Raw genomic sequence first — 15,848 nt, forward strand, 5'->3', positions numbered from 1 at the left:
TGAAGCATGAAAAGGCATATCAATGTTTAGCCTATCTGGCATGTAAATACCTTGCAATAATGGCTACGAAGTGTCATTCAAACACCTGTTCTCACTTCCAGGTGATGTTATAAACAAGAAGTGGACAGCATTATCTCTCACAAATATAAATAAAATTATATACCTAAGTGACTGACTGAGCAAGAAGTAGGACTGAGCAGATTTGTAGGCTCAAAAGTTTACATTGTTTGTTTTGGAATGCAGTTGTGAAACAAAAAATCTATATCTGTAAATTGCTATCTTTTATCCTGAATGTACACTATAGTACTTGTATGAGTTTAATTGAAAAATACTCTCTCTTTTACCAGTTTTACAGTGCAAATAGTTGTAATCAACAACCACCAACTGAGAAGCATGTGCTTTGTATTCCGTATTGTAACAAAAATCAATATTTTAAAATGTAGAAAAACATCCACAATATTTCCTAAATGCCAATTGGTATTCTATTGTTTCACAGTGCAACTAAAACTGGCATTAATTACGATTAATTTTTTAACCATAATTAATTTGAGTTAATCATGTGAGCTAACAGTGATTGATCAACTGCTCTAATTTGTTGCTGTTTGCCCCAGGCTGGAGGCTGTTGGCTAAAGATTACATGTGCTTTTGTCCCTTCATCCCTCCCCCGCTTCAGAATGACAGAGCTTCACCATAGACTAATTACTAACCACCAATAAGCTGTGCCTACCGTACAAGTTTTGTCAACAGAAGAGGACTTCTGTCGACAAAATTAGGGAGTGTCCACACTACAAATGCATTCTGTATAGAATCTGTTGACAGAATGCAACCTTTTTTCTGGCAGAGTTCTGTCTTGAAAGTTTGAGGCATAGCGCCTCTGTAGACAGATTCCATCAACAGAAAAATAATGTAGATGCTCTGGTGGGCTGCCTGTCATCAGAGAGGGCTTCCGGTTCACCAGGCAGCCCTGTTTGCAGAGCTTCCAGTTGTCTGTTTGGTCATCAGAGGGCTGGGCACTCTGGCCACTTTCTGTCGACCGAGGGCATCAATAGGGGAAACCCCTATTAGGCATGGACGTGTTCCATAGATAGAGACTCTGTTGGGAAATATCTGTCAACAGTGACTTCTGTCGACAGAACTCTGTAGTATAGATACAGCATAGTGAGGTGGAGTGGTCCCTCTCCCCAGTTGAAAGCGAGGGACCACCACAATTACCTTCACTGCAATATATAAAGTACAATAGCTTCCTAATCTATTCTTGTGGGTACCCAGCCACTGCAGATACAAGATGCATTCTCTATGATGCCCCCAGATAAGATCTGTATGTTTCAATAACCAGCCTGCCCACTCAAAAGATCAGAGTGGGCAGAAAGAGCTGTGGGCGGGTGCCAATGCATCACTATGCTTTCTTGTTCTCATTTCCAGGAGACTGGCTTTGCCATGTCTTTCCTGATATTTAAAGGCTAAATTAGAATTACAATGAATAGAGGAACAAAAATGACAATGAAACAATGTTTAGAAATGCAGTATGTCTGAAAACTTCTTTTTGTATTGATTTATTTTGGCAATCGTAAGCGCTGCAGTTTTCTTCTTCTTCTTCTTCTTCTACATAACAGTGTGCCCCACAGGCATCAAGCTGCTGTGTGTACGGGAGGGATTAAAGTGAGTCTGCATGTTGGATGAAATATAAATTAAAATTATACTTCTGTCAATCTTGACTCAGAGATTGTTTCTCAAGGTCTCCCAAAACGCTTAATTTCAAATGAGTCTTCATTTATTACTTCAGGATAGGCCAAATGCATAATTTATTAGTGATAGTCAATATACCCTTATAAGTAAGCTCCCCCTGAGCTTTGGAGTAAAAATATGTTATGCTAATTCTATTAGTTGGGTACACAATAGCTATCTGAATGAATAAACAAGTATTAAAACAAGAGACATGAACAAAGAGATGTCTAACTGTCCATTTATTAATGCCAACTGAATAAGCAGTATTCTAAACTAAATATGTATTTCTATGGTGTTAGGTAAAAGATGAACTGAGATAAAGTCAATAAACTATATCTTTTCTAAAACCAAATTCATATGCACTTTCTTAGCCGTCCTTCTCCAACATAGTTGATTTGATAAATGCTTATATAACATTGCAGTACTGTCTGTATAAGGCAGTCTTTAGCTTCCAAGTTTCAATTAACCCAAAACCCCTGCTATCTGAAACATGCACTCCAATGATTAGCTACACTGTGAAGTCCCTCAATCATACAAAATCTCATATACACAGGCTTAGTAAATGTCCCCATGACATTCAGATAATTCAAACTATATGGTGTATTTTTAATGCAGTCCTACAGAAGACCATTCCTTGTGACCTACCTGGTCTCCAAGGGCACATTGCTATTGAGCACCCAGCTGTCTTGAAGTTGCACAGATTCAGGAGTGGTGGCTAAGTCATTGGGTGCAGGAGTTGGTGCGTGAATCTGGTTCCGCCGATTTGTGAGCGAGTTTCTATTGAGGGAGTTGGCGGAGGAGTGGTGATGAGACAGTGTATGATTGTGAGGGGGTGGCAGAGGTGGCCTCAGTGTTGACTGGCTGTGGTGATTTGAAGGGCCTGTGGAAAAAAATAAAAAAGAGAAATAATCATCAGCATCTGTTGATGGCAGATTTTTTTTTTTGCCCCATAGCCTCAGGCTTTTGAAAATTTACCCATACAGCACAATTGCTGTTAAATAAATGATGATGAAATGCTGCCGGGAGGTTCCGTACTTGACCTCTGTTAAACCCCCCAGGGTAGGCGCCTGATTCTCCTTTCACTTATCCTGGTTTTACACCAATGCAAGAAGAAGAGATAAGGCTCAAATATATACACTTAAAGAAAAAGATGGACCAAATCCTTCACCTATGTCAATGGAATCAGGTTTTGGCCTGATTTTTCTAACTGGCAGTACTACAAACTCTATGTGAAATCTGAAAATTATGGTGCAGCTCTGCTTCTCTCACTGGACTGTGGCTAACAATGTCATTAAAGATGCATAGCAGGAGGAGGGGATTGAGCTGACTTTGCCACGATAATGGGAATACAAACTCGTTTTAGTCAGTAAGTACAGAAATACAATAAAAAATACACAGTACAACAATAGCCAAGCCAATCACTTCTCTAATCATAAGCACGTAATGGTAAACACTCTTACTTAATGAAGTTCCACTTGTTCTGCCAATTTTAAAATTTTAATAAAATTAATGAAGGAGATGAAAAATATAAGTTAATGCACTAATGGATTAACTGTATGTCTTCATCATTACATTAATTTGTAGTTTTCTAGTGAACAAAAATTAGAAAAACTTAAGTAGCAAAATTATAATTGTACTGATGTATGTTTGTTTTTAGATACTATGAAGCACATTGCATATTTTAATGACTCAAACAATTACATCACTGGTGAAAACATTTACAGCCAGATTGATCTATTTTCACACGGAACAATGAAGAATGGCAAATGTACTATTAACAATTAAATGTAAATTAAATAAGTTCAACATTTTCATACCTCTGTGCCTAAGGTTAAACTCCAAAGCAAGTGACTTGTTTTCTAGAGGTTCTCATCACCTGTTCATAGGATGTTAATCATCTCTGAAAATCAGCTCTCATAGGCAGAAGCCTAAATGTGGATGTGAGAGCTTCATTTTAGGCACTTAAGTTTGAAAATAATGACCAGAACACACTACTTATTCAAGGAAAGAAACTGACTGAAGTTGTGCAGCTGTGCAAGGCAGAAAGAGTTTAAGGAGCCCTTCGCTCTGTGATCGCCTTGTACAGGGGATAACCAGAACCCTGAAGTTTAGGATCTGTGTGTGCTTAAATATCTACCAGCACTCATGGCAGTAGGCAACCCAAAGGTGACAGTGGTAGCATCTTCCTTCTTCCCTATTTCCTTCTCACCTTGCAGAGGGCAATCTGTTCTAGAGTGCCAAGTGACCTCTTCTGACTGGATTCCCCAAGCACACTGCCTTGTCCCCAAAAGAGAGGGTTTTTTTGGGAGGTGGGCTGGGGGAGGGGGTGCTGTTACTGTACTGCCACACATCAGAAAAAAAAGAAAGAGCTGACTCACTGAAGATGGCAAAATTAGGGAAGGAGAGGGGAATATTGTCTGCTGCAGATAAATGTTGATTTTAGAAATTACGGTAATGGTCAGATGAGACAGACACAAATGAATTGGTTTGGTTGTGACTTCTTGTGTCAGCAAAAAGTTGCCTTGCCTAAGAAAAGAATAAAAAGAAACCTTATACTTCACATGGTACTACAAGACTATGGATACAGTCTCTTAAGAAAAGAGAATGTTTCAATAGCCTATCTTATCATTTCTGTCCTAACAATGTCTATCACCATGGAAAGGTTTATCCCAGACCTTGCAGTTCATCACATGCGCTGTCTGCTCCATTAATTCTGCCCTACATATTTTCAAAATGATGCTTCTGTACCTTATTAGGCTGCAGGATGTGGTTTAAACTATCATACAATTATACATGAGATAATCTACGTACTGTGCTCTAGGTCCTTGTACACTTCCCGGAACGGGGACACAATCAGAGTTAGCAGGAAGACAATATGTTTGGATAATATCCATGTACAGATGAGCTCAGTGGAGCTATTTTCCCAAAGTCTGAATTTTCGCTCTGAACACAACATGCTAATTTGGATTTCAGGGAACGGATTTTTATGACAAATAAAATGCAAACGTGAAGTTTTCTGTATTAAAAGTTACTTAAGGAAACTCAGTGTTTCATGAGTTCTGCAATCAACCTATTTTCTGAGGGATCCTCCTTTTCGTATACTAATTTATGTACTGTCTCAACAATATCTCATAACGCTGTAGATTTAGTTCACACCTATAAAAGGAAACAAAATTAATACCTTATTTTTCATGTGTGATAATTTTAAATAAGTATATTTTAAATATATTATTACATGGTATATTAATAACGGCTCAGACTCATGAAAGCTCTTACGCATACATTGAATTCTACCTCAAGGCAGAAGAAAACTTAAATATACCTTTAGCTTTAAGTATGTGATCTGGTCTCACTGACTTCACTGAAATACTTGACTGCTTTTCTGACGAGGTACAGACTTAATCACTAAGCAATCTAAATCTCTAGTTGCTTTAGCTGTGTGTGGCAGGGAGGATAAACATGGAAAAGATAAAACTATGTAAAGTTCACTTTTGAGACATACAGTCTTGTCAGCTGAAACAGATCTGTATGACCCTTGCAAATTTTCAGCCACAATATTAGAAGCTGGTTTCAAAAATATTGGTCAGTTTTAAAGTTAATACATCAATACTAATAAAAAACATTTCTACAATTCTGCAGGATTAAGAGGACAACATTTTGAGTTGAAGTCCTCAAGAATACATTTACTTTATATCAAGTACATTATTTAAATACAAAACTATATACACTGTTTAGAGCTACACAAAGGAGTTAATTACATACAGCAGCTGTTAAGTCTCAAAATATTTATATCAATCAAAAGCACTATAACACAAGTAGGTAACTCAATTAAATGTGTATTTATCCTCATTAAATATCTTGGAAAAAGCAAACTGCATTTTCACAGAGCTGGACCCAAATTGGACCCAGGGTTCTGAACACCCAAAGCTTTATAGAAATTTGTAATCTGTATCTGGAAACAAAAGGTTCCACTTTTACTTTATAGGCACCTTGGCTGAAACTACAGGTTGACTCTCTTTAGTCCAGCACCCTTGGAAACTGACAGGTGCCGAATGAAAGAATTTGCTGGACCCCAGGAGGTCAATATTGTCTAGAATATTACCAACACTTTGACTGCTTACTGGGCTCTTAGAAGGCATTTAGGGGTAAATTACATCTGAACAACAACAAAGAGTACTGAGAGCCAGGACTGGTAGCTGAGAACAAACTTTATGGCTCCATGGGAAACTGGGCCACACCCATAGGTGGTCATCCAGCTAACAAAAATCATGCCAGATTACATATGTTGCCAGGTGAGAGAGTTCCAAATTAGAGAGGATAAACCTGTAGGAGTAACCAGAGCAACAACAGCTGTGACTTTCTTATTCTTGGAACTACAAGGAGCGTTATCACTCTTCATGTGATCAAGGATCAGCAGCTTGAAAGACTGGTGCATTGTATCTTTCACTATACACTATGCAGTAGTTTCTTGCTATTGCCTCAGAAGTTGAAAGTCTAAAGATGATAAATTACTTGATGGGACACAGATAACTTTGTGTAGTAGTTAAAGGTTTTTGTTATAAAACACAGCAGCTACAATTATATTTATTTATTTTGCTAAAGAAGAGAGGTGGGAATTATAGCCTTCCTCAAATATTACATCAATCACAGGGTCATGCATTATTTGGTTTTAGGTATTTTGAGGGTAGGAGGAAAAGGGTTGTTTTAAATAACAGAAAACCTTGAGACCCGCACATGCACAAATCTTTTGACCTGAGTTTCAGGGGTGGACTAGTATTCACCCAGATCTCCTGAGGGGGACAGCTGGAAGTTGGAGGAAAGGGGGCAATTACCCTGGGGCCTGGAACTCCCTGCCACTACTGCTGTTACTATGGCAGCACCAGCAGCTGTAGCCCTGGTCCCTTTAAATCACCACTGAAGTGCTCTAGCATGTGCTCCAGGGGCTTGTCTGGGGATTTGTGAGCTGTACTCTGGGCAGCATGGAGTGTTAGCTACTTTGGGCCCACCCCTTCCTCCCAAAGCCATGCCCCTTCTGGGAGTGTGGAGCCAGACACCCCCCGATACATACTTTGCTCTGGGGCGTGCAGAGGCTGTTGGCTACCCTGAATCCACCTTATGGGACAAACAGTTCTCACACACTGTAGTAGCTGTCATGATTGTTGAACACTTCAGAAAAAAAAATTAAGTGGGGCAGCGATCTTTCAAGAAACATGGCTGACATCCAAGATTCAGTACACAGTCTATCTACAACTTCGCCTTCAGAGACTGAGGGGCATAGGTGAGTTTCCATTCCAATTTATGACCAGTAGCACCCCATTCTTACTTGTGTTCTAAAGAACATAGAAGCTCTGACTCCAGTCACTTGGGAGCCTTCCAACTGACTTCCTTGGGTTTGGAACAGACCCTCAAAGAGGAAATTTAGGAATAACTTTATTTCCGTATCAGATAACACAAGTAGGAACCAGGACTATTTATGTGGCTGGGTTAAAATATAGATCCATCTTCAAACCAGAACACCTGCACAGCTCACAATCACTGCAGCAGCAGCAGCAGCTGCTTACCACAAGCCTCTATGCATAGGGAGGGCACAGGAGGCTTCCTAGCCATAATTTGTTGAGAAAATGGCCATTCCAACAGCACACAAATCATGAATGTGGGGAGAACTGCTTAGTGGTGGGCAAAGACAGTGCAGTATTTCCTCGGAGAAACAGCTCTCTCATAGTATAATTGTGACAGCTCTACTGCAGTAGTGGCCAATGAGGCCTGGTGACTATAAGCTTGCTACTGGATTTCACAAGATGATATAGTTACAATGGCACCTTATAGACTAACAGATTTTTCGGAGCATAAGTTTTTGTGGGCAAAGCCCCACTTCATCAGATGCACTGGAGGCAGGTCTGGAATCTCCACTCCAATGCATCTGATGAAGTGGGTCTTTGCCCACAAAAGCTTATGCTCCAAAAAATCTGTTAGTCTATAAGGTGCCACAGGACCTCTTATTGCTTTTGCGGATACAGACTAACTTGGCTACCCCTCTAATAATAGCTACAATGGTAATGCTATACATGTTTTCATCAACATACACAACTGAGTTCCAAACACCACCTTTTGCCTGTATGTCATATAACGTGACACCCCCACCTGCTCCTTCTCTGACATTTATCAAATCTGATTTTCAAGTACTGAGACACACCAGCCCATGAACTGTATAAATTTGCTAACAACCATGCAGCACAGGGATTTGAGAGCTAGGCAACTTAATCTGCCATCTCAAAGCTCTACTTAAAATCCTGCTAGGATCAGGAGAAATATCACTGAACACAGCCAAATTGCAGAGCAGTCTTTTTTTCCGGATCAAACTTTCATACCAACCAAGCCCCTGAAAAGCCACATGAGTTGCATTTTACTCATGTTCCATTGCTCTCTGCTCCTACGATTATACAGGAGTGTGAGCGAGTCAAGAAGAAAACACCTTGCAGACAAATAATTCTCTTCCAGGACTCTTTAAACAATCCCCTTATACAGTGGTGGTGCCTTCAACTGAATAAATACATGTTTTCTTGCCAGTATTTCATATTGAATGCACAATAAGATAATAAAACTGATGCAGAGAGTTTCAGTGACATGACTAAAAATCACACAGCAAATTCATGTCAGCCAAGATCAGAATTCAGGAACTTTGACATCTGTGCTCAGGCCGCTTTACCATAATGCTTCTCTAAAGAAAGGAACTGCCATACCAAAACATCTAACTCAGTATTCTTAATTAACTCTGGATTCCTCATTGGAAGACACCAACGCAGCTGATTATGCAATACATTATCACTCCAGACCAATGATCCTTTTGACCCGCTTATGAAGCATAAGCATTAATTGTCTTGTACACGTTCCTAGCTAGCCATGTAGATTCAATCCATATTTTATAGTTCTAGTTAACCCTATTTTTTTTCAATTTATCATGCTATTTGACACCAGGCTGAAGTTTAAATACAATGTGAGAATCTGCATGCTCTGAAAACGTTATTAACACACGGTATAATAAAGGATCTGTCTGATTGACACCCAGAGATATCATGAGTTCTCATTTCTTACAGCTTTAAAAAACATGTAATGTGCTTTCTCCTTTATTGTCACAGTATTCTGAGGCAGGAAAGATGAAATGACAAGCACAAGTACCAACCCATACATTCCACTCTGAAAATTCACTCAAGCTGTGGTGCAATTACATTGTAAGCTTCAGGTGGCTTGGAATGTCTGTGTGTTCTGTATGGCTGTGTCTACACTGGCAAGTTCTTTCAGAGAATTAGGCCATTTTCTGAAAGAACATTTGGAGCTTTCATATACAAAATGTGCTCTTTCAATCCAAAAATCAAAAGAATGCAGCTCTTCTTCTGGAAGCCCTCTTCCTCTCCTGGGTCAGGAAGAGTGCCTTTTTCTGAAAGCTTCTTTAGAAGAACAGCATACGTAGATGCTCCCCAGGCCCTTTTTTGGAAAGAGTGGTCCTCAGGGTGCCAGATATTTCGATCCCTGGCCTGTTCTTTTGATAGAGCGGGGGCTCTGTGGATGCTCTCTATGGAAAGAGCAGATCTATCTTTCAAAGTACTTTTTTGTGTGTGTGGAGGCACTCTTTCTAAAGATTTTTGGAAGAGATCTTCCAGAAGAACTTCTTTCGAAAGATCACTGTAGTGTAGACATAGCCTATTTATATAGCTGCTTGTATTCTGGGGTCTCGGTGCATGACTAGCACTCTTAAGCACTCTGGTAATACACGTTGAATCTCTCTAGTCTGGTACACTCATCCAGTAACATCTGTAATATGGCATGATTTTAGTTAGACAGATGACCTCTTATCAGAGATGTGGCCAAGTTTCCTGTGGTCCCATAAAGTTTGTTAGAGCCACCAGTCCTGGCTCTAAGTGTTCTGTGCTGCTATTTAGCTGTAATTTTCCTGTAAATGTCTTCTCAGTAAGCAGTGGAAGTGTTAGTAATGCTGCTAGACATTATTAACTTCCTTTGGTTTGGCAAATTCTCTCGTTCAGCACTGGTCAGAGCCCAAGCGTGCTGGACTAGAGAAATTCAACTTGTACAAATAAACAGCCACAGTATGTCAGCTTTTGCTGCACTACAACCACTGTTATTTATTCATATTACTGCCAACGGATTTAGAGTCCAACATAATAAAAAAGACAGACACACATGGAAATGGGGGTTGACATGAAAAGACTGTGTTTAGGAAGGACTTTGGCTTAGTAGGACCCCATAAGATTAATAAGTAGCTTCCAATAAGTTTTTAGCATACATAGAATTTTTTCATTGTGTTTTTCTGTTTTTTTTTCCTAGAATACTTCCAGTCAAAATATATTTTGCATTGTGAAGGCTGGTTGGTGATTGGTATGCAGCATGGTAGCCCTTGGAGAGAGGTTAATTGCAGGTGGACCCCACTCAGAGCTGCAGGGGAAATCACACTCAGGTGCAGAGGGACTGCAAGCTTAAACCCCTGTTTTGAAAGAAGATGCAGGTCCTCTACTCAACAAGATGACAGCTGGGAACCTGAGCCCTAAAATGGGCACCCTCAAGGAAGACCAAGAGATGGGCCAAAAGTTAATACTGAAACAGTGACGTGGTAACTGAGATAACTCTGTATTTCCTTATCCTTAGAATATGAAATAACTACCATATTTCAGACACCATCATGTGGTACATATGCTTGGTAAGATATTGGCTTATTAATTAGTGGAAGGAAGTGCATAATTTTTTCCACTGGTTACAATTACACTACAGCACTCTGTCAACAGATATCACTGTTGGAAGAGACTTCCCGACGAAACTTCTGTTGAGAGAGTTCGGCCACACACACAAGCCAATGGGAAGAGCACTCCTCTCTGTCCACCTGCCCTGGGATGTTCTCACAGTGATTCACTAAGGCTACGTCTACACGTGCAGCCAACATCAAAATAGCTTATTTCAATGTTGCGACATCGAAATAGTCTATTTCGATGAATAACGTCTACACGTCCTCCAGGGCCAGCAACGTCGATGTTCAACTTCGACGTTGCTCAGCCCAACATCGAAATAGGCGCAGCGAGGGAACGTCTACACGTCAAAGTAGCACACATCGAAATAGGGATGCCAGGCACAGCTGCAGACAGGGTCACAGGGCGGACTCAACAGCCAGCCGCTCCCTTAAAGGGCCCCTCCCAGACACAGTTGCACTAAACAACACAAGATACACAGAGCTGACAACTGGTTGCAGACCCTGTGCCTGCAGCATAAATCCCCAGCTGCCGCAGAAGCAGCCAGAAGCCCTGAGCTAAGGGCTGCTGCCCACGGTGACCATAGAGCCCCGCAGGGGCTGGAGAGAGAGCATCTCTCAACCCCCCAGCTGATGGCCGCCATGGAGGACCCGGCAATTTCGACGTTGCGGGACGCGGATCGTCTACACGGTCCCTACTTCGACGTTGAACGTCGAAGTAGGGCGCTATTCCTATCTCCTCATGAGGTTAGCGACTTCGACGTCTCGCCGCCTAACGTCGAAGTTGGTGCCGCTACTTCGAAGTAGCGTGCACGTGTAGACGCAGCTTTGGAAACATAAATCGATTAGCTCTATTTTGAACAAGAGGAAAGTGAGGTGCAGATGTTAAGTGATTACCCTAAGGGATGGGAACAGCTCCGAGCCTGGGTGCCTTGAATCTTACTTCCATGGACTAAGTACAAGCTTACTGTTTGTATCTACTCATCCCAGGAGATGTGGTCTATACAATGAAACCTTGATTTAACGGATCCTGATATAATGGACTTTGGAAATAACAGACACTGTCTGCCAACCTTCTCCCGAGAATAATTGCTGGAGACTCACCAGAGCATCTGGAGCCACCGGGGCCAGAGGAGCTGGGGAGGTGGCTGCAGCTGGGCACAGGAGCTCTCCTCCCACAACCCCGTGTGCATGGAACAGGTCAGCACCTGCCCACTGCTGCCTGCAATGGTGCTGATCAGCAGCCATTGTGTTGGAGGCTGCTATCCACTACTGGCAGGTTGTGGGCAGTCATGCTCCATCTTTGTGTGGGTGGCTTGGCACTGGAGGCTGGAGGAGCCACAGCGCTGAGAGCTGCAGGAGGTGGAAGTAGCCAGGCCGGCATTCAGCTCCTCACCTGGCAATCGGGAGACGGAAAAGGAAGTGTGAGGGGAAGAATGGGGCAGGAGATGGGGAAGGGAAGCGGGGGTAGAGGACAGGAGTGCGTGACGGGCTGGGAAGGTCAGTGCATCATCATACAGTAGAACTGTTCAGATATAGTGGACATTTGGCATTAACGGACACCCCTTCCCCCGTTAGTCCGTTAAATCAAGGGTTTACTGTATTGGAAACCAGCCTGACCTTGCTAGGGAGAAGGGATGAAGTTTTCCATTAAAGGAAGTTATAAGAGTGGACATAAAACAATCTTCACTGATGCTGCAGGGTGTTCTTACTTTATTTTAACTCCTGGTGTGTGGTTCTGGTCCCAGGTAGAGGAATGATAGGAGAACACAGAGACAAGAGAAGAAGGCACATCTATCTTGTAAAATAATTTAGTTTATACACACACAGCATTTTCACCCCAGCACTCTTTACAACTGCAGGTGATAAAAATTACACCACCAATGAAATGCAACCACTGAAGAACAGGGTAGCAGCCAAGTAGGAAACTGACTCAAACACTTGCACCACATGGTATGAAAAAGGAACATGGGCTAAGGACCTTGGGTGAAACTGTAGTGCTTTTAAAAAACAACAACAACATGGCATCTTGCATAACAGACAGGCCCTTGGTTTGAAGGTTTCCACTGAAAAATTGCCTTCTTGATTCTTAGCACATTGCATGCCACTTAGAAGCGAAGGAAAGTGAGTTAATGCTGTGGAGATTCAAAGCGGTGGCTCCAGGAATTACAGGTAAAGTATTTAAAAAATTAATGTTCAGACTGTTAAGCCACTGGAGAGAGACTGAGTTAACTATCATAGACCATCACATACGCTTTATGACTTGGCCCATGCACCTATGTTGTGCTGAAGAAAAATACAGCGTTGAGGTCTCTCTCCCCCGGCCCCCCCAAAAAGATACTATATATACTCTCAGCAGAACAAATGACAAACCTTACCAAGTTTGATCCCATCTAGGGAATAATTTAAACAATTAAAAGTTAATATCTTCCCTTTAACAATACACAGACAAGCCTCAACAGAAATGTTTTGGCCAGACGCCTAAGTTTGTTGACATTTTTCAGATGGGATATCACTAGCTGAGCACAGCTTGAAAATCTCATTGCTCTCTGGATGGTCCATGGAGGAGTCTGAAATTTGTCACACTGAGCTAAGAAAAATTGTATTAGGAGTAGGTATACTTTCCTGCACATTCTGAAAAAGAGACGGGAAGCCAGGTACTTGCTAACCAGTGTAAAATTCTGACATCAGGGCAGGCTATAGAACCTGCAAGATGCTATCCTAGCACTGCTTGGTTTTATATAACCCAGCTAGCTAGTACAGGAATACCCATGTATTCCATGGGTGCAAAAGATCTGTTAGTCACAGCTGCTTTAAGGCTCTACATCATTTTGATTGTTTCAGGAGCTTCTCTGAGCTTCTATATCCTGTCCAAAGTCATCTGGAAATTATCATTTTATATTAAATCTAAAACCATTAAATGTTTTTCATACAAGACAAGTCTCTCAAGATGGACTATTTGAAAATAACTGCATCAGAGTAGCAGATAGCAGAGTGAAATCTGAACAATGCCTATCTGAGCATTTCAATAAATCAACATTACCTAGGGTATTTCCGTACCCTCTGGGAAGGGAAAGCCTATCAGTGGAAAGTAATGATTTCTGGTCTTCGATTGCCCTGAGGACCTTTACAATGCTATTAAGATCCATACTCTCCCCACTGAAAAGTTTGGGAGTGAAATTATTAATAAACCTAGATGACATGTTGATTGTTGCTTTCTAAAAGGAATTTATTTTTTTATTATTCCTCTGCATTATCATCATCCCCCAGCACTCGGTTTCATCAAAAATTTAAACTTTTCTTATTCCATCTGATACTAGTGCATTTAGAGGCTCTGTCATAGCATACACTGCTCACAAAACTGGATGCTTTCAGGAACAAACAAAAAGAAAAGGAAAAAAAGACAAAAATTCCAACTGTGTTGAGTTTTACCCCATTTCTCTTTCATTAGCTTTTTCTTTGGGTTAGAGGACTTTTACAATATCAATCCTTGAACAAAAGGAAGGGATCAAAATAATGATGAAATGCAGTTTTGATTTTAGATTGAGCCTCCTAAGAATCAAATGACAGGAGACAAACTCTGATGTGTACCAATCATTAGTTCCAAGAAGAAGTGAAGCATGCCAGCAAATGACAAGGGCAAAATAAGAGTTCCTAGAGCAATTCCACTTCAGAGCTCTCCAGAAGTCAGAACTGTTTACCATCTGGATGACCTTCTCCCCTAAACTTCTCATGGTACAGGTCTCAGAGGGCAGGTAAAAAGTTTCTTAAACTATATAACAAAAGCGACAGGAATGTCAACTTTGCGTTGCATCATGTTATGACAAATTATACTTGATGTAATATGATGTATATGTCATGTTGCATCAGGCTTTTCAAGAAAGACCCCTTTTTGTAAAACCAGGCAAGAAACAAATATTTGACTGCTCCCCTTGGGGAGAAGAAAATTCCAAGTATTACATGGTTGGTATCTCTTCCAAAGGTCATGGGATTTACTTTTAATTCTTCATTACTTTGCTTGAATCAAAACAAGGTTGCCGATTGTTGACATAAAAAGTCTTGTAAAAGTTGTCCAACCTATCACACTAGCAGGGACTTTACTTCAATGTTAATAGCTGTATATAGGCTGCTACTCCACATGCAAAGCTGGTCCTAATATTCAATCCGGTCAGACACACTATGGAGGGCAACATAAGATTGTGACATGAATTAGTTGGTTCAGCAAGAAAAGACTAGTTGCTTGCTTGGCATATTTACTTTGTTTTTTTAGTGCACTGGTTAGAAGAATAACTAAACACACATACACAAAGTAGAAAACCCATCATGGGGTGAAATCCAGATATCTACACTTGCTCCCTAGATGCAACTGATCTCATATAACTTTTTGAACACAAGTCTGAGACCTGATTATGCTTTCAGGGCTTGAGCCAAAGACCATTACAGTTAATGGGGATCTTTCTACTGACTTCAACAAGTTTTGGATTAGGCAATCCCTGCCTATCACTTGCTCCTTCCCAAAACCAGTCAGTGATTTTACTACTAGTGAGGTGCTCATATATTATGATTATGTGGACTATATCAGTACATAGATTCCTTGCTTGCTGGAAATAAAGATCTCTTCTTTTTGTCACAAGAAAAAAGCTCAATGCCTGTTTATTCATAATTATTATGCTTATTTTTGAATTGGAGGTTCAAGGCCCCAATCCTAGGTAAGGTCCCCACTGTGATAGGTACTATAAAAGACACAAGAAAAAAATGTCCTTTAACCCAATGAACTTACAATCTAACTGTAAGACAAAAGATACAACAAACACAGGAGCCACCCAAGGAAACAATAAAGCAATACTGGTCAGCATGAAAAGCAGTGCCAGAATATCCATTGTCTAACCAATTGTTAAGTTTAGTGTGAGTGTTACTAAAAGCTGGGAGCCACAAATATTTCCTAGTTTAATTTGGGAAGGAAAAAATCTATAAACAACTCTCCCTAGTTGCAAGAGGCTAAAAAAATCCCAAGAAAACTCATAACATCTTGCTGTAACTTCATCTGAAACAGGTTACACCTCACTCGTATATGAGAGATGTAAGAGAATTCTGGGAACTATATTTTTAACAAAACTTCTTCACAAGGCAGTTGCCTGTGTAGTCAGACATGAAGCTGATGTAGCTATAAAAGAGAAAAGCTGTCATTTCTCATCCACTAGAATCTTATTTCCTATCTTATTTGACATCGTTTGCTCACAAACTGGCTGCTTGGGACATCAAAATTAGAATGTAAGTATAAGTCGTGTGCTGCCACTTACAATATGCACAATCTCTACCTCCCTATCATGAAAAAATAAAATGGAAATTGAATGTAAAACCAAAAGAGAGA

The 15,848-nt window shown here is 40.7% G+C and overlaps 1 protein-coding gene across 1 annotated transcript in view; it reads right to left on the reverse strand.

Annotated features, from left to right (window-relative positions):
• TENM2 (teneurin transmembrane protein 2) overlaps nucleotides 1-15,848 on the reverse strand; it is a 1,128,689-nt gene that overhangs the window by 289,354 nt on the left and 823,487 nt on the right. The window contains exon 6 of the mRNA XM_075010154.1: nucleotides 2,371-2,605. Coding sequence (XP_074866255.1) covers nucleotides 2,371-2,605 — 235 coding nt within the window. The remainder of the gene's footprint in view (nucleotides 1-2,370; nucleotides 2,606-15,848) is intronic.

Source organism: Carettochelys insculpta, chromosome 15 (genome assembly GCF_033958435.1).
Source record: "Carettochelys insculpta isolate YL-2023 chromosome 15, ASM3395843v1, whole genome shotgun sequence".
In the NCBI taxonomy this organism is placed as follows: Eukaryota; Metazoa; Chordata; order Testudines; family Carettochelyidae; genus Carettochelys; species Carettochelys insculpta.